This window comes from Oncorhynchus mykiss, chromosome 15 (assembly GCF_013265735.2).
Source record: "Oncorhynchus mykiss isolate Arlee chromosome 15, USDA_OmykA_1.1, whole genome shotgun sequence".
In the NCBI taxonomy this organism is placed as follows: domain Eukaryota; kingdom Metazoa; phylum Chordata; class Actinopteri; order Salmoniformes; family Salmonidae; genus Oncorhynchus; species Oncorhynchus mykiss.
This window is the reverse complement of record NC_048579.1, coordinates 67026619-67045826: the sequence shown is the minus strand read 5'-3', so window position 1 is coordinate 67045826 and position 19208 is coordinate 67026619. Positions and strand designations below refer to the sequence as shown.

The window sequence follows — 19208 nt, the reverse complement described above, 5'->3', positions numbered from 1 at the left end:
TGGTGTAGTGCACCTCTATACATTCTACACATTGGATTTCTATGTTTCTCCCATGGCTCCACTGTACTGTACGGTAGTGCACCTCCATACATTATATTTCTATGTTTCTGCCATGGCTCCACTGTACTGTAGTGTAGTGCACCTCTATACATGCTATTCATTTTATTTCTACATCTCTGCCATTGCTCTGGTTCTAATGTACTGTATTGAAGTGTACTGTTATAGATTCTATCCATTGCATTTCTACATCTCAGCCCTGTCTCCACTGTAGTGTAGAGTACTGTAGTATCATACCTCCTGCAGGCCCTGCTCGTGGAGCAGCTTGCCCAAGTTGTACAGGCAGCTGGTGACGGAGCTCTTGTGGGCATGGGGGTCCTTCAGATTCTCATCTGGGATCTCAGCGCAGGTTACAAAGGTCCTCTTGGCCTCCTCCATACCACCCTGGTTCATCAGGATGATGCCCGTGTTCAAGTAGGCCGCTGTGGGGTGACGAGAGGGCGCAGAGGAGGAGGAACAGAGGGAGAAGACAGGGTGGAGGAGGGGGAAAGGGAGGATAGAGGAAGAGGAATGAGGGAGAGAGAAGGTAGAGGATTAGAAATGGGGGAAGAGAGGGGGCAGAGGTGGAGGATTAGAGCAGGAAGAGAGGGGGGTAGAAATGGAGAAACAGAGGGGATAGATAGAAGCAGGGAAAGGTTTAGGGACAAGAAAACGAATCACATTTTATATGTCACATGCGTTGAATACAACAGGTGTAGACTTTACAGTGAAATGCTTACTTACTGTCACGTTGGTATAAAGGGTCGGGAGACAGGTACAGGAATGCGTAATATGGGTTTTTATTTCCCAAATGATAGCGTGCCGTGTAAAGGCATAGGAACGAAGATCAAACAAACACATATTCAAAACACAGGGTAGAAACCCAAACAAAAGAGCGAGGAGTACCTCGAATAAATACACAATCGCACAATGATACCACGTGGGACGAGACCCGTAATCATCTGTGCAATACACGAAAGCCAAAACAACACATCACAGGTATTCGCACGACCAACGGACTTTGGAACAATAATCGACCAGACAATGGTGAACAAAGGGCACGCATATACAATTACTAATCAATGGGAATAGGGACCAGGTGTGCATAATGACAGTTCCGGAGGGATCCGTGACAGTTTGTGTGTGTGTGTGTGTGTGTGTGTGTGTGTGTGTGTGTGTGTGTGTGTGTGTGTGTGTGTGTGTGTGTGTGTGTGTGTGTGTATTTGAGTGTCAGTGTAGTATGTGTGAGTGTGTGAGTGTGTGGGTAGGGTCCAGAGAGGTTGAAAGAGAGGTAGATGGGAAAAACTGAGGAATTAACAAGTAACTCATGCAACCCAAATCCCCTGCTTTTCCCGTCCTCTGCTAGAGTCTGATACAGTGAAATATGTCTACACATTACATACGTGAGCAGTCAAGAGTGAGATTGACTTCCATTAGACTGTGGGCTGAAACGGTCCGATAGACCTCTGAAATGGGCCAGACAGACACATGCATGACAACTAATTCAGCATTAACACTGGGCCGTGATGAAAACCTGAATGTAACATTCCATTCATGTAATTGAATTAAACAAAGCCAGAGACAACCCATTAGGCAGGTCCCAGATCAGCTCCTTTCATCTCCACCGGCCAGGCCCCGATCACAATCACTTCAGCCCCGCAATACGCCATTTTAGGAAATGGTCTCTTAGCAATACTTACACGCCAGAGTTGGCCTGCTCCCAATGGCCAGCTTATAGTAATGCAGTGCCTCTGAGGGCCTGTGGTTCTCTTGAAGCAGCAAACCCCTGGTGGAAAGAAGAGCAGAATTATGGTTGAATGAAGCAGAGGAAAGAGAGGTCTACCGGGCAATCAGGGAAACCATCTGGCAACTCTGACTGTTTGGGTTTTAAATCTAATTGCAGCCTAACATTAGACGGTGTTTAGTGACACTCTGTTTATTTGGTTTATTTGTTAACCATCATTAATCTCAGAACGACACCTTCTTTAAAGGTGTGTCATGTCATGTAAACACAGAAATGTGTTTGTTGACAAAGGTGACTCTTCCTGTTTCTTGACAGGGGGACAGGGAGTAGAGAGAGGGGAAGAAAAACGCTGTCAGGTGAGCGGGAAATGTGGGCCGGTTATGAGGCTTGGCACCTTTGACACTCAGAGGGTTAATGTGGGTATTAGAACTGCCTTCATGTTTTCCCAGAGCCCCGCAAATCATGATGAATGAAATCACTGTCAAGGGGAACAGGATCCCATCTGGGGATAAAACAACCCATTTCCTCTCTCTCTCTGTCTCTCTCTCTCTCTCTCTCTGCCCCTAGCCCCTCCCTCTCTCTCTCTGTCTCTCTCTCTCTCTGCCCCTAGCCCCCCCCCCCTCTCTCTCTCTCTCTCTCTCTCTCTGCCCCTAGCCCCCCCCTCTCTCTCTCTGTCTCTCTCTCTCTCTCTCTCTGCCCCTAGCCCCCCCCCCCCCTCTCTCTCTCTCTCTCTCTCTCTCTGCCCCTAGCCTCTCCCCCTCTCCCTCTATCCCCTGTTATTCTCCCTGTCTGTCTAAGCAGTATTGATGGATGGTAGCTTTCATGGCCCTTCATCCTTGCTGAGGTAGTGGAGAGATGCAGAGATGACACATCTCACACTCACAGATTATACAACATGTCAGCCATGTTTCCCCGGTAATACAGGGCATTCCGGTACGCCCTCTCCGCCTCGGCCATCTTGCCCTGGTTCTTCAGGACGTTTCCCAAGTTGCCCCATGCTAACAAAGAGAGACAGGTGTCTGTCAAGTGCATACAGGTATTGTGTAATGGAAAGATCTTGAGTTTTGCATTTATGAGGAAAGATTACAAATCATTTATGACATATACTTTATTCTTTATGGGCCTATTTGTCAGCCATAGATTAAGCATAGTCCTGGACCTAGAATAATATAGAACTGAAAAATGTTGAGAGTGATGTAATTCTCAGGCCTAACTTTATCACAGTGGGACTAAAGTACCAAACCAAAGGCCCATATTCCAGAATGTGTTGGTTAGTCAACAGTCTCCTCCACACTACCTTTAGCGGGGTTAACACTGATCCCTGACTTGTAGAGCATCTCCTCGTTGCTCCAGTCCCTGTTCCTCAGCACCGTCTTGATGCCGTACAGCAGCACCAGGCCTGCGCACAGACCCAGCAGCACAACCCTGGGGCCCCTGGTTCTCAGCCTGACGTACAGGGCCCGGATCCCCACCGCCACCAGCAGACAGAAGCCCATGCTGGGTATGTACAACAGCCGCTCGGCCACCACGAAGCCCACATAGAAGAAGAGGTTTGTGGCCGGGAGGAAGGGCAGCGAGAGTAGGCCCAGGGAGAAGACCACCACGTTCTCCGTGGCGGGGAGGGTGGCAAGGGAGGGGAGGAAGGGGTGGGTAGTCCGAGGGGAACATTGGTAGGTTTTGGTGAACCCATTCCCATTGAGGGTGGTTTTCCCATTGGTCTTTGGAGAGCCCTGCTCTGAGTTTATGTTGTGGTTGCCGTCTGGAGGATGGTAGCTGAGCCCATTGGTGAGGGCCTTCCCGTTCGCCAAGTGAGCTTTCCCATTGGTCTCCTTGGCCTTGGAGTCGGGGCTGCTACTGCTACGGAGGCCATACCAGGCCAGGAGAGTAAATCCAGCATAGAAGGCCACGGTGTGAAGGTTCCTCCAATCAGCAAAGGTCTTGATTAGCGGTAGAGCGTCCATGGACCAATCGAAGCTGAGCTGGACAGGGCATAGGAGGAGCCAGGCGTTGGCGGCGGGCAGGTAGAGGAAGGTCAGAGTTCGCGTGAGAAGGTGCGGCGAGTCGGCCGCCGGGTTGTCTGAGTTGGAGAAGTTGGGGGGCTTGTTACACATCCAGTAGAGACGAGCAGCCAGGAGAAGCACGCCCCAGGAGATCAACACACTCAGACTCAGCAGTACAGTGGTGTTCCTCTTCTGTAGGAGAGAGAAAACATTATAGGAATGCTATGGGAACTACCATGGGACTTGTGTGAAATGTTCAGGAAACTTTTAGAAAACTTTAGCATTCTGAAAACGTTCCTGCTCTCATTCTGGGAATGTATTGGTAACTAGAAATAGTTTATTGGGCTAATACTAAGTAAAGTCTATTAGACAAAGTAGTAGATATTTTCTTTAACACAGAAGAATTTGGTGTTGGTTTATTTGGTGTGTATTCATATACATCAGTGCAAAATGTAGAATTTTGATTTAAATCTCGACCATGTGAAAGGTCGATGACCTCTATGATTTCACATCGCAAGGAATTTCTAGAATAGAACTGTTTAGAAATGAGGAATGAAATGGAAGGAATGTTTTTGCAAAAGCTGCCCAGGACACAAGCCGTTTTCATGTGCAATTGACACAGCCAAGCGCTCTGGGTATTATTGGCAAGTCCTCTGAAAAGAGTATCTACGACGGCCAGAAATAATATGGCTCTGTTGCTACACAAACACAGAAAGCATTTTTTGAGAAATTAAGCATTGATAGCACTGAGAGACTAAATGGGGCATATTAACACTTCACATTCATCAGAAAACAGAATTGTGGGAATCTTTATCAAATGACCCTCCATGTCGGTGTCACCTCTATTCATATGTTTCAGTTTGATTTAATAGAATAATGCCCTAAAGGACAAGGATTCTTCTCATTTGACGGGTGGGATGAGAAATACTGGTAGGCTAGGTCAACTCCAGGTTGATATGCTATTACCCAATAAAGTAGCTGTGAAATGCAATGTCAATGTGTGTTAAACTCATACCTACATTAATTACAGTTAGGCCTATGCACATTCAAATATACATTTCAATTCATTCCTTCTAATTGAACCAGGCTTTTCCTGGTTAAATCAAGGTTAAATACAAATGAACAAGCTGAGAAAACCACTACCTCACCATTCCCCACGCACTCCTTTAGATCAATTGACCTCTAACATTTTGGAGCACTGGTGCCAGTGGAGTTTTTAACAGTTTCCTTTGCCCCTATAAAGACATGTCAAATAAACAGAACACCTACTATACGTGACCAATAGACCACGACACTGGACCCTACTACCAACTGCATACGATGACATCACGGGTGCACTGTGTTTCTCTCATTCTTATTCCGTTCATCCATCTTCCTGTAAAGTAATGCCTCTAAATTAGATCTAGAACAGATCTGTCCATGTATTGTAGCATGGTGTCTTGTATGCCCAAATAGGCTATGTGTTTAGACTAGCTAAGTCCCTTGAGTGCAATTTGACTGCACAACTCAGGCCTTGGGTGGCTTCCAAAATGGCACCCTAGGGAATAGGGTGCCTTGTCAGATGCTGCCCTAGTGCATGCTGGGAGAAGTAGAGCGGGGAGGGCCTGATTCAGATTGTTGGCCCATTTCAGTAGAGTGGAGAGTGATGTTTAATCAGCTCAGAGCTCACTGTGTCGGTATGTAGATTCTGTTTACAGCTATAAGAGGATTAATGCCGTAGCATGATCAGCATCAGGTTCCTTATTAAACACCTTCCACTGGCCTGTCACCACGTTCAGCTTTCAGCTCCATCAGGGACCTTACTGTAGTTAGACCAGGACTAGTAACTTCAAAACTTCACTACTACTGCCAAATGTTACTAACCCATCCCCTCATGAACTTCTCAGAGGAAAATGGACTTTAAGAGAGATTGTTTGCTATTTTTACAGTTCCTAATGGCTTTATGAATACATATCTGGCATAGGAATTAAGACCTTTTTTGGCATGTTAGGCTCATAAAAATCTGGGAATTTTATTTTTTGATGAATAGATTAGAGCACTACTCAAATCAAAAAAGGCTGAAACAGAAAGCAGCCAGGGGACAACTGTATGATAAGTAGAGAACTGTATGATAAGTAGAGAACTGTATGATAAGTAGAGAACTGTATGATAAGTAGAGAACTGTATGATAAGTAGAGAACTGTATGATAAGTAGAGAACTGTATGATAAGTAGAGAACTGTATGATAAGTAGAGAACTGTATGATAAGTAGAGAACTGTATGATAAGTAGAGAACTGTATGGTAAGTAGAGAACTGTATGGTAAGTAGAGAACTGTATGATAAGTAGAGAACTGTATGATAAGTAGAGAACTGTATGATAAGTAGAGAACTGTATGATAAGTAGAGAACTGTATGATAAGTAGAGAACTGTATGATAAGTAGAGAATAGCGCAAATATTATTTCACTTTGTTTTACAGGGTCACAGTCCTGGGCCCATATTCAGAGTAGGAGTGCTGATCAGTTTAGTCTTTTATATCATAATGAATACGATTATATGGACACGGAGCCACTCTGACTCATACCTTGTGAATACGGACAGGTCAGCAACACTTTAAAGTTTAGAGTTACGTTGCTATGGTTACAGAAGGTTGTCCGGTCACATCCTTGACCCCCCCCCCCCCCCCCCCCCCCCCCCACCCCAATTCTGGCTAATTAAATCACATCTGTCTAGACTTAGGGGTCACCGCAGTCCGGAAGAGAGAGGCTGCAGCTGTGAAAGGAATGTATTGACACATATACCAGTTGAACAGAACATATTGCTCTCTCTCAGGAGAAAGTTGGGGAAACTATTTACTTCAAGCCTGCAGGTATAACGCATTATGATGCAGTCTGAATGCATTATAAGACTTGTCATAAGCATGCATGGCCCTTATGATGTATTGTGATCTCATAATCCAGTTTATCATAATCCATTGGTCTGATGGTCTAAAGAAGAAATGTCATTCATTTGGATGAATCTGTATGGATGCTTTTAAAAATATAATATAGGCTTCCTACTGTCCACAAAGAGACCAGGGAGTTCTCTCTTCTCCCTACTGTACAGTACAGACAGAGAGTGTGGCTTCCATCCACACACCAGCCTCCAGTGAACTCTGGCTGAACCTGTGGGGGTGGCATGAGAGCTGTGTGTGTGTGTCTGTGTGTGTAAGTGTTTTCATCACAATCTCACCAGGCCTTTGAACATTTCAGGCTGTTTCGCAATTACAGACCTAATTTACTCCCTACTTTAAATTAGGTTACAAAGTAAATATAAAATCATCTCAGAGCACCACAGAGATGAGTAGACTGAGTATGAGTGTTATCCCCAGCATGACATAGGCAGCCAGGCAGCTGCACAGCCTAGGTCTCTAGTTCTCATCCTCTTTTCACACTCCTAAACCGCACCGAGTCATGCCGAGCCGAGCCATGCCGAGCTGAGCTCTACTGCACTGGCCTGGTCACGCATCTACCATAGTTACGGTTGTCACGCTGCAAAGGTCAATGTGGACAGAAAGGATCAGAGCCAGAACAGTATGGCTCAGGTTGGCACGGCAGTATGAAAATGGTTAGTCTCATTGCCAAAGAATGATGTTGTACAGTTTAAACCTGATGGATTATTTCTCAAACAATGTCAATGTGTTCCTAACTGTAAACAGAGAAAATCCCCTTTAAAAGTGTCAGTAGCCTACAGTTCAGCTGGAAGTAACGTACACTCAGTATATCAAATCAGATATATTCATAAGCACATAAACAAAGCCCCAGTTAACTCTCAACAGAGAGCTCAGAGAGAAACTATTTTCAAATAGTCCTGCTCAGCGAAGGTTATGACCATACTAGTGCGTACGAGTTTTTGAAACCTGCATTTCCAATTACCCTTAAATTAGGACTAAGGAGTTTATTAGGATTGACTTGTCCTGGACAATAGACATGCTTCATTTGCTGGGCCTTCACTTCAGAACTGAGAGTGTGAGACAATTTCATCTCTCTGAGGAGGAGAAGATTTCCTTTGAGATGAGGTACATGTGACTGTGAGATAAACCAATTACAGAAAATCTGTGTTTTCAGTCTTCTCTTTCTGTGAAAACATATCAAATATGACCGGGGAGATTTGAAGATTTTTGGGCTGAAGGGAGTAAGAAAATCAGAGGGAAGAATTGTATATTGATTTCTGAACCAGAAAGCAGACACACAAAGGAAGAGGCTATGTATTTTTACACAGAGGAGATGAGGTTATTGATGGGATCGTCTTGCTCTTCTTGTCTGGGGAAAATGCTGTATGAAAAATTCAATCTGGCTCCATTTCACCTTCCAGTAGGTTCCTCTCCCAATTCCCCAATCTTGCCTTAATTAACTTGAAGATCAATCTCGGACTCAAAAGGCCAAAGCCGCGGTCTGTCGACGTTGATGGCGATTCCACAATCAGGGTAAATTGAGACAAAATGGTCGCTCAATTTTCCTTAAATTCTGAGTGAGAGTCTGAAACTCCACCAAATTCCTCTAAAGCACTATGAAGATAAACTCACTTGCTTACTTTTCTGCACTTTTTTCTATTACGAACTTCAACCTTTCTCTGTGTATCATTCTATTTCACAACTCATCTGGCTATTCTGTGAAAAATGACTTTGCAAAAATAACTTTACAAATAACATTTGACTTCATTTTATGTGGATTGATTTGATGTGATTGGATTCTAGAGGTACAGTCAAAGTCATCCAGGGCAATGCTAGGATCATTGATGATTTATCTGTTTGAGTTAGAGTTACTTTATTTCCAGCGTCAGAGCAGCTCTCTCATTGGAGCTCATAAGATCTGTGGCTGGTTAAAAGAGCCAGAATAATCCCCTGCAGCATGTCAAAGCTGCAGTCCCACTCGGGCAAAGGCTTTCATCTAAACCCTGCGCTCTCCACAGATCTCACACACTGTGGATTATTACTGCTCTCTTCACTACATAAGACCTCTCTGCTTTCCATCCGCATGGGCACTGTCCCTCCCTCTCCCTCTCTCTCTCTCCCTCCCTCTCCCTCCCTCTCTCTCCCTGTCTCTCTCTCTCTGTCTCCCTCTCCCTCTGTCCCCCTCTCTCTCTCTCTGTCTCTCTCTCTCTCTCCCTCTGTCCCTCTCTCTCCCTGTCTCTCTCTCTCCCTCTCCCTCTGTCCCCCTCTCCCTGTCTCTTCCCTCTCTCTCTTTTAAAACGACATGGTGACCAGCCCATTCTTATCTCCTCATTGTGTTTGTCATTCATCAGTAGCCATGTTCAAACATTGTCCTCTGCTGCGTGTGGTCCTCTAATACCCATCGTACTGTTATTAGTGTCTGTTGGCGCTGTTCAAGACGTGTTTGAAGACACAGCGGGATTAGGTTGACATTAGTTGACTCCCATAAAGCTGCCTGTGGACTGACAGAAAGCAGCAGGGGGAAAGAGCCTATGGACTTCCTCTATAAAGTCATGTCCCGTTTACACTCCTCATCCTCCTCATAAATCCTCCTGGTATATGGGCCTTGGTTGGGCCTTCTTGGACCATACGATTTTAGTTAGAGTTAAAACAGTAACATTGGGTATGATATCCAGGCCACTGTTGCACTCCTATCCCTAGCCAGATGCTTACAATGCTTGACATCGCAGCGCTGCCACTATATCTGGGTGTAGGATGAAGTTGTCCCTCGTTTCTCCACTACTCAGAGACTGTTAAGATGGCGCTGAAGAGGATGGCGCTGAAGAGGATGGCTGACGTTTTAGATGCCTGCAACTAGTTTTGCTTCTTTTTTTTTAAATTGCGTTGTTTGTAACTTATTTTTTTAAACTTATTTTGTACATAATGTTGCTGCTTCCGTCTCTTATTCCCGAAAATAACTTCTGGACATCAGAACTGGGATTACTCTCCCGGGAACAGGCCCAGATCCCCGTCATTTGCGTAAAGAAAATACGGAGGAAAAAAGGACGCAGATCGGGCTTTTTGAGAATCTGTTGGCGAGCAAGTAAACTCCCACTGCCATCAATTCTACTTGCTAACATGCAATCATTGGAAAATAAATTGATGATTTATGATTAAGATTATCCTACCAACAGGACATTAAGGGCCTCCCGGGTGGCACAGTGGTTGGCACAGCTGTGCCATCAGAGTCCCTGGGTTCGTGCCCAGGCTCTGTCGTGACCGGGAGGTCCGTGGGGCGACGCACAATTGGCCTAGCGTCGTCCGGGTTAGGGAGGGCTTGGTCGGTAGGGATGTCCTTGTCTCATCGCGCACCAGCGACTCCTGTGGCGGGCCGGGCGCAGTGCGCGCTAACCAAGGTTGACAGGTGCACGGTGTAGCCTCCGACACATTGGTGCGGCTGGCTTCCGGGTTGGATGCGCGCTGTGTTAAGAAGCAGTGCAGCTGGTTGGGTTGTGTATCGGAGGACGCATGACTTTCAACCTTCGTCTCTCCCGAGCCCGTACGGGAGTTGTAGCGATGAGACAAGATAGTAGCTACTACAACAATTGGATACCACGAAATTGGGGAGAAAAGGGGGTAAATCTTTTTTTTTTAAAACAACAAAAAAACAGGACAAAACTGTTTCACTGAGACGTGGCTGAGCGATGACGCGGATAAAATAGAGCTGGAGGGATTTTAAATGCACCAGCAGAACAGAGAATATACGTCTGGTAAGACGAGTGGTGGGAGTGTGTGTCTTTTTGTCAATAACAGCTGGTGCGCAATGTCTAATATTAAAGAAGTCTCGAGGTATTACTTGCCTGAGGTAGAGTCTCATCTATATTATTCGTAGCCATCTATTTACCACCACAGACCGATGCTGGCACTAAGACCGCACTCAACCAACTCTATAAGGCCAACTCTATAAGCAAACTAGAAAATGCTCACCCAGAAGCGGCGCTCCTAGTGGCCGGGGACTTTAATGCAGGGAAACTTAAATCAGTTTTCAGAAACTTAAATCAAATTTTTACCAGCATGTGCAACCAGAGGAGGAAAAAAAACTCTAGACCACCTTTACTCCAAGCTTACAAGCAAAAACTAAAGCAGGAAGTACCAGTGACTCGCTCAATATGAAAGTGGTCAGATGACGCTACAGGATTGTTTTGCTAGCACTGACTGGAATATGTTCACAGATTCATCCAATGGCATTGAGGAGTATACCACCTCAGTCATCGTCTTCATCAATAAGTGCATCGACGACGTTGTCCCCACAGTGACCGTACATACAGTTGAAGTCGGAAGTTTACATACACCTTAGCCAACTACATTTAAACTCAGTTTTTCACAATTCCTAAATCCTTGTAAAAAGACCTTGTCTTAGGTCAGTTAGGATCACCACTTTATTTTAAGAATGTGAAATGTCAGAATAATAGTAGAGAGAATGATTTATTTCAGCCTTTATTTCTTTCATCACATTCCCAGTGGGTCAGACGTTACATACACTCAATTGGTGTTTGGTAGCATTGCCTTTAAATTGTTTAACTTGCGTCAAACGTTTCAGATAGCCTTCCACAAGCTTCCCACAGTAAGTTGGGTGAATTTTCCCCCTGACAGATGGTGGAACTGAGTCAGGTTTGTAGACCTCCTTACTAGCACATGCTTTTTCAGTTCTGCCCACAAATGTTTTATAGAGTTGAGGTCAGGGCTTTGTGATGGCCACTCCAATACCTTGACTCTGTTGTCCTTAAGCCATTTTGCCACAACTTTGGAAGTATGCTTGGGGTCATTGTCCATTTGGAAAACCCATTTGCGACCAAGCTTCAACTTCCTGACTGATGTCTTTAAATGTTGCTTCAATATATCCACCTAGTTTTCCACCTCATGATGCCATCTATTTTGTGAAGTGCACCAGTCCCTCCTGCAGCAAAGCACCCCCAAAACATGATGCTGCCACCCCTGTGCTTCACGGTTGGGATGGTGTTCTTCGGCTTGCAAGCCTCCCACTTTTCCTCCAAACATAGCGATGGTCATTATGGCCAAACAGTTCTATTTTTGTTTCATCAGACCAGAGGACATTTCTACAAAAAGTCAGATCGTTGTCCCCATGTGCAGTTGCAGACCGTAGCCTGGCTTTTTTAGGACTCGTTTTACTGTGGATATAGATACTTTTGTACCAGTTTCCTCCAGCATCTTCACAAGGTCCTTTGCGGTTGTTCTGGGATTGATTTGCACTTTTCGCACCAAAATACGTTCAACTATAGGAGACAGAACGCATCTCCTTCCTGAGCGGTATGACAGCTGCGTGGTCCCATGGTGTTTATACTTGCATACTATTGTTTATACAGATGAATGTGAACCTTCAGGCATTTGGAAATTACTCCTTTACAATTATTTTTCTGAGGCACCACCTCTTTGCTTGACATGATGGGAAAATCAAAAGAAATTAGCCAAGACCTCCACAAGTCTGGACTCAATCTCAATCTCAATCACACTCCACACTGCCCTTTCCCACCTGGACAAAAGGAATACCTATGTGAGAATGCTGTTCATTGACTACAGCTCAGCGTTCAACACCATAGTACCTACAAAGCTCATCACTAAGCTATGGACCCTGGGACTAAACACCTCCCTCTGCAACTGGATCCTGGACTTCCTGACGGGCCGCCCCCAGGTGGTAAGGGTAGGCAACAACCCATCTGCCACCCTCATCCTCAACACTGGGGCCCCTCCTGTACTACCTGTTCACCCACGACTGCGTAAAGACAGTCGTAAAGAGGGCATGACAAAACCTTTTCCCCCTCAGGAGACTGAAAAGATTTGGCATGGGTCCCCAGATCCTCAAAATGTTCTACCGGTTGCATCACCGCCTGGTATGGCAACTGCTCGGCATCTGACCGTAAGACGCTACAGAGGGTAGTGCGTACTGCCCAGTGCATCACTGGGGCCAAGCTTCCTGCCATCCAGGACCTATATAATAGGCTGTATCAGAGGAAAGCCCATAAAATTGTCAGAGACTACAGTCACCCAAGACATAGACTGTTTTCTCTGCTACCACACGGCAAGCGGTACCGGAGCACCAAGTCTAGGACCAAAAGGCTCCTTAACAGCATCTACCCCCAAGCCATAAGACTGCTGAACAATGAATCAAATGGCCACCGGACTATTTACATTGACCCCCCACCCCACTTATTTTGTACACTGCTGCTGCTTGATGTTTATTATCTATGCATAGTCACTTCACCCCTACCTACATGTACAAATGACCTCTAACCTGTACCCCTGCACACTGACTCGGTACCGGTACCCCCTGTATATAGTCTCGTTATTGTTATGTTATTGTGTTACTTTTTATTATTTTTTACCTTAGTTTATTTGGTAAATATTTTCTTAACTCTTCTTGAACTCCACTGTTGGTTAAGGGCTTGTAAGTAAGCATTTCACGGTAAGGTCTACACTTGTTGTATTCGGCGCATGTGACAAATAAAGTTTGATTTGATTTGAACGGGATCTTAAGCACTTACAAATTCATAACATCGAATTGTAATTCGTAACATATCATATGGGATGGATGACGTTCTACACAATTGTGTACCATTTTTAGGGGACTTACTTTCAAAGCTTCTGGCAGAAATGATACAAAACTTTTGTAGCATCACTTTAAGGTAAGGATTGGGGGAGAAAGCTGATCCTAGATCTGTACCGAGGGGAAACTTCACCCGGAGTATCGCCTCTGTGTTGATGCAGTCCATGGGCCAATGCTTTTGATGGAACTCTGATGTCATCAACCAGGGACATCCAGGCCATTTACACTTCTCTTAACACGTTGGGCCTTTGGTCCTGACTAGGTACATTCCCCCAGTTAATCAGACAGGACTAGGGTCCGGCCTTCAGTGGCTGACTTTGATGAAGGGACCTTATTACTGAATACCACTCACTATAAAGGCTGAAGTGGCACTAGCACGGGGACACATAATGGGACAGGTCATAGGTTCACGTCCCCCACTGGGATGGAGGGACCTCTGGACCACCCTGCTTCTCTCTGGGATTGCTGTCTATAGAGCAATAGAGAGACTGAACCAGTGTTGTCAGGCAACTAAAGGGAAGCCAAACATTATCCATCACTTTACTTCAGATATGACACTTTGTTAGACCTACTAGCCAGCAGATAGATTGTTACATTACATTAACTGATGACACACTGCTCTTTCATGCACATTGTTGTAGTTGTAAAAACAAGTAGCCTTCCCCACTTCTGTAGACATGCCAGTAAATACAGAACGTGTGAGACTCCTCAGCTCTGGCACAAACAAACACATACACAGATCAAAAAAGAGCGAGAAAGAGAGAAAGCGAGTGAGTGAGAGGGAATTACCACCGCAGGCATCATTTCACAGCTGAACGCCTCTGTGGAGGATAATTGCCACGGCATTCATCAAGCGGTCGTCAACCGCCGTCGTGCTAATCTGCAGCCCCGGGCCTCATTGAGACAAACGAGGGAATCTACTGTTTCTGTCACACTTTAATTACATGCCAAGAAAGGGAACATCCAACCATATGCAGGGTCCTTCGCCCCGTGCATCCTCTTAAGTAGGGCCCAGAGTTTCTCCTGACCACATGACCTAACGAGGAAATGATAAAAACTCTGGACCCTAATTACAGTACTATAGAGACCCTAGTTACAGTATTATAGAGAACCTAGTTACAGTACTATAGAGACCCTAGTTACAGTAGTATAGAGACCCTAGTTACAGTAGTATAGAGACCCTAGTTACAGTAGTATAGAGACCCTAGTTACAGTATTATAGAGACCCTAGTTACAGTATTATAGAGACCCTAGTTACAGTATTAAAGATACCCTAGTTACAGTACTATAGAGACCCTAGTTACAGTATTATAGAGACCCTAGTTACAGCATTATAGAGACCCTAGTTACAGTAGTATAGAGACCCTAGTTACAGTATTATAGAGACCCGAGTTACAGTACTATAGAGACCCTAGTTACAGTATTATAGAGACCCTAGTTACAGTAGTATAGAGACCCTAGTTACAGTATTGTAGGGACCCTAGTTACAGTACTATAGAGACCCTAGTTACAGTACTATAGAGACCCTAGTTACAGTACTATAGAGACCCTAGTTGTAGTATTATAGGGACCCTAGTTACAGTATTATAGAGACCCTTGTTACAGTACTATAGAGACCCTAGTTAAAGTATTATAGGGACCTTTAGTTACAGTATTATAGAGACCCTAGTTACAGTATTATAGGGAACCTAGTTACAGTATTATAGAGACCCTAGTTACAGTAGTATAGAGACCCTAGTTACAGTAGTATAGAGACCCTAGTTACAGTATTATAGGGAACCTAGTTACAGTATTATAGATGCCCTAGTTACAGTACTATAGAGACCCTAGTTACAGTATTGTAGGGACCCTAGTTACATTATTATAGAGACCCTAGTTACAGTACTATAGAGACCCTAGTTGTAGTATTATAGGGACCCTAGTTACAGTATTATAGGAACCCTAGTTACAGTACTATAGAGACCCTAGTTACAGTACTATAGAGACCCTAGTTACAGTACTATAGAGACCCTAGTTACAGTACTATAGAGACCCTAGTTGTAGTATTATAGGGACCCTAGTTACAGTATTATAGAGACCCTAGTTACAGTACTATAGAGACCCTAGTTGTAGTATTATAGGGACCCTAGTTACAGTATTATAGAGACCCTAGTTACAGTACTATAGAGACCCTAGTTACAGTACTATAGGGACCCTAGTTGTAGTATTATAGAGACCATAGTTACAGTACTATAGAGACCCTAGTTACAGTACTATAGAGACCCTAGTTGTAGTATTATAGGGGCCATAGTTACAGGATTCTAGGATATACAGTGCCTTGCGAAAGTATTCGGCCCCCTTGAACTTTGCGACCTTTTGCCACATTTCAGGCTTCAAAACATAAAGATATAAAACTGTATTTTTTTGTGAAGAATCAACAACAAGTGGGACACAATCATGAAGTGGAACGACATTTATTGGATATTTCAAACTTTTTTAACAAATCAAAAACTGAAAAATTGGGCGTGCAAAATTATTCAGCCCCCTTAAGTTAATACTTTGTAGCGCCACCTTTTGCTGCGATTACAGCTGTAAGTCGCTTGGGGTATGTCTCTATCAGTTTTGCACATCGAGAGACTGACATTTTTTCCCATTCCTCCTTGCAAAACAGCTCGAGCTCAGTGAGGTTGGATGGAGAGCATTTGTGAACAGCAGTTTTCAGTTCTTTCCACAGATTCTCGATTGGATTCAGGTCTGGACTTTGACTTGGCCATTCTAACACCTGGATATGTTTATTTTTGAACCATTCCATTGTAGATTTTGCTTTATGTTTTGGATCATTGTCTTGTTGGAAGACAAATCTCCGTCCCAGTCTCAGGTCTTTTGCAGACTCCATCAGGTTTTCTTCCAGAATGGTCCTGTATTTGGCTCCATCCATCTTCCCATCAATTTTAACCATCTTCCCTGTCCCTGCTGAAGAAAAGCAGGCCCAAACCATGATGCTGCCACCACCATTGTAACGGTTCTCCTCTTGTGAAGTAGAGGCGGACCAAAGCGCAGCGTGGTGGTTGTTCATTGTATTTTATTTACGACACTATACATGAACAAACTAACGAAAAAACAAGAAACGTGAGAACTCAAAACCTAATACAGCCTATCTGGTGAACACTACACAAAGACAGGAACAATCACCCACAAACAAACAGTGAAACCCAGGCTACCTAAGTATGATTCTCAATCAGAGACAACTAATGACACCTGCCTCTGATTGAGAACCATACTAGGCCGAAAACATAGAACTGCCCCAAAACATAGAAAAACAAACATAGACTGCCCACCCAACTCACGCCCTGACCATACTAAATAAAAGCAAAACAAAGGAAATAGAGGTCAGAATGTGACAGTACCCCCCCCCAAAGGTGCGGACTCCGGCCGCAAAACCTTGACCTATAGGGGAGGGTCTGGGTGGGCGTCTGTCCGCGGTGGCGGCTCTGGCGCGGGACGCGGACCCCACTTCGCCATTGTCTTAGTCCGCCTTATTGTCCGCCTCCGTGGCTTACTCACCATGCCCACCCCTCTCAATGACCCCACTGGACAGAGGGGCTGCTTGGGACAGAGGGGCAGCTCGGGACAGAGGTGAAGCAGCTGCTCGGGACAGAGGGGCGGCAGCTGCTCGGGACAGAGGGGCGGCAGCAGCTCGGGACAGAGGGGCGGCAGCAGCTCGGGACAGAGGGGCGGCAGCTGCTCGGGACCGAGGGGCGGCAGCTGCTCGGGACAGAAGGGCGGCAGCAGCTCGGGACAGAGGGGCTGCTTGGGACAGAGGGGCAGCTCGGGACAGAGGTGAAGCAGCTGCTCGGGACAGAGGGACAGCTGCTCGGGACAGAGGGACAGCTGCTCGGGACAGAGGGACAGCTGCTCGGGACAGAGGGACAGCTGCTCGGGACAGAGGGGCAGCTGCTCGGGACGGAGGGGCAGCTGCTCCGGGCGGAGGGGCTCTAGCGGCCCCTGGCTGACTGGCGGCACTGGCGGCCCCTGGCTGACTGGCGGCACTGGCGGCCCCTGGTTGACTGGCGGCACTGGCGGCCCCTGGCTGACTGGCGGCCCCTGGTTGACTGGCGGCACTGGCGGCCCCTGGCTGACTGGCGGCACTGGCGGCCCCTGGCTGACTGGCGGCACTGGCGGCCCCTGGCTGACGGGCGGCACTGGCGGCCCCTGGCTGACGGGCGGCACTGGCGGCCCCTGGCAGACGGGCGGCACTGGCGGCTCCTGGCAGACGGGCGGCACTGGCGGCGCTGGGCAGACGGGCGGCACTGGCGGCGCTGGGCAGACGGGCGGCACTGGCGGCGCTGGGCAGACGGGCGGCACTGGCGGCGCTGGGCAGACGGGCGGCACTGGCGGCGCTGGGCAGACGGGCGGCACTGGCGGCGCTGGGCAGACGGGCGGCACTGGCGGCGCTGGGCAGACGGGCGGCACTGGCGGCGCTGGGCAGACGGGCGGCACTGGCGGCGCTGGGCAGACGGGCGGCGCTGGCGGCGCTGGGCAGACGGGCGGCGCTGGCGGCGCTGGGCAGACGGGCGGCGCTGGCGGCGCTGGGCAGACGGGCGGCTCAGATGGCGCTGGGCAGACGGGCGGCTCAGATGGCGCTGGGCAGACGGGCGGCGCTGGCGGCGCTGGGCTGAGTAGCTCTCCTAGCGCCGAACAGGCGGGAGACTCCGGCAGCGCTGGAGAGGAGGAAGGCTCTGGTAGTGCTGGACAGGCGAGGCGCACTGTAGGCCTGATGCGTGGTGCTGGCACTGGTGGTACTGGGCCGAGGACACGCACAGGAAGCCTTGTGCGGGGAGCTGCTACCGGAGGGCTGGGGTGTGGAGGTGGTACTGGAAAGACCGGACCGTGCAGGCGCACTGGAGCTCTTGAGCACCGAGCCTGCCCAACCTTACCTGGTTGAATGCTCACGGTCGCCCTGCCAGTGCGGCGTGGTGGAATAGCCCGCACTGGGCTATGCAGGCGAACCGGAGACACCGAGCGCAAGGCTGGTGCCATGTAAGCCGGCCCAAGGAAACGCACTGGGGACCAGCTGCGTAGAGCCGGCTTCATGGCATTAGGCTCGACGCTCAATCTAGCCCGGCCGACACGCGGAGCTGGAATATACCGCACCGGGCTATGCACCCGCACTGGAGACACCGTGCGCACCACTGCATAACACGGTGCCTGCCCGGTCTCTCTAGCCCCCCGGTAAGCACAGGGAGTCTGCCCAGGTCTCCTACCTGGCGTAGCCATACTCCCTGTTAGCCCCCCCCCAAGAAATTTTTGGGGCTGCCTCTCTGGCTTCCTTCCGCGCCGCCGTGCCTGCTTCGCCAACTCCATTCTCTGATAGCCCTCCGCGCACTGCTCCATCGAATCCCAGGCGGGCTCCGGCACTCTCCCTGGGTCGGCCGCCCACCTGTCGATCTCCTCCCAAGTAGTATAACCCATGCCATTGCTGTCCATAACGTCCTCCCATGTCCATACCTCCTCGCGCTGCTCCTGCTGCTGCTTTCTCCGTTGCCCATTACCACACCGCTTGGTCCTGTTGTGGTGGGTGATTCTGTAACGGTTCTCCTCTTGTGAAGTAGAGGCGGACCAAAGCGCAGCGTGGTGGTTGTTCATTGTATTTTATTTACGACACTATACATGAACAAACTAACGAAAAAACAAGAAACGTGAGAACTCAAAACCTAATACAGCCTATCTGGTGAACACTACACAAAGACAGGAACAATCACCCACAAACAAACAGTGAAACCCAGGCTACCTAAGTATGATTCTCAATCAGAGACAACTAATGACACCTGCCTCTGATTGAGAACCATACTAGGCCGAAAACATAGAACTGCCCCAAAACATAGAAAAACAAACATAGACTGCCCACCCAACTCACGCCCTGACCATACTAAATAA

General features: G+C 47.3%; 1 protein-coding gene across 1 annotated transcript in view; it reads right to left on the bottom strand.

Annotated features, from left to right (window-relative positions):
* LOC110499851 (protein O-mannosyl-transferase TMTC2-like) overlaps nt 1-19208 on the bottom strand; it is an 83984-nt gene that overhangs the window by 19622 nt on the left and 45154 nt on the right. Inside the window, exons 3-6 of the mRNA XM_036945028.1 lie at nt 3078-3972; nt 2664-2778; nt 1737-1822; nt 295-479 (exon numbers count right to left, since the gene is read on the bottom strand). Coding sequence (XP_036800923.1) covers nt 295-479; nt 1737-1822; nt 2664-2778; nt 3078-3972 — 1281 coding nt within the window. The remainder of the gene's footprint in view (nt 1-294; nt 480-1736; nt 1823-2663; nt 2779-3077; nt 3973-19208) is intronic.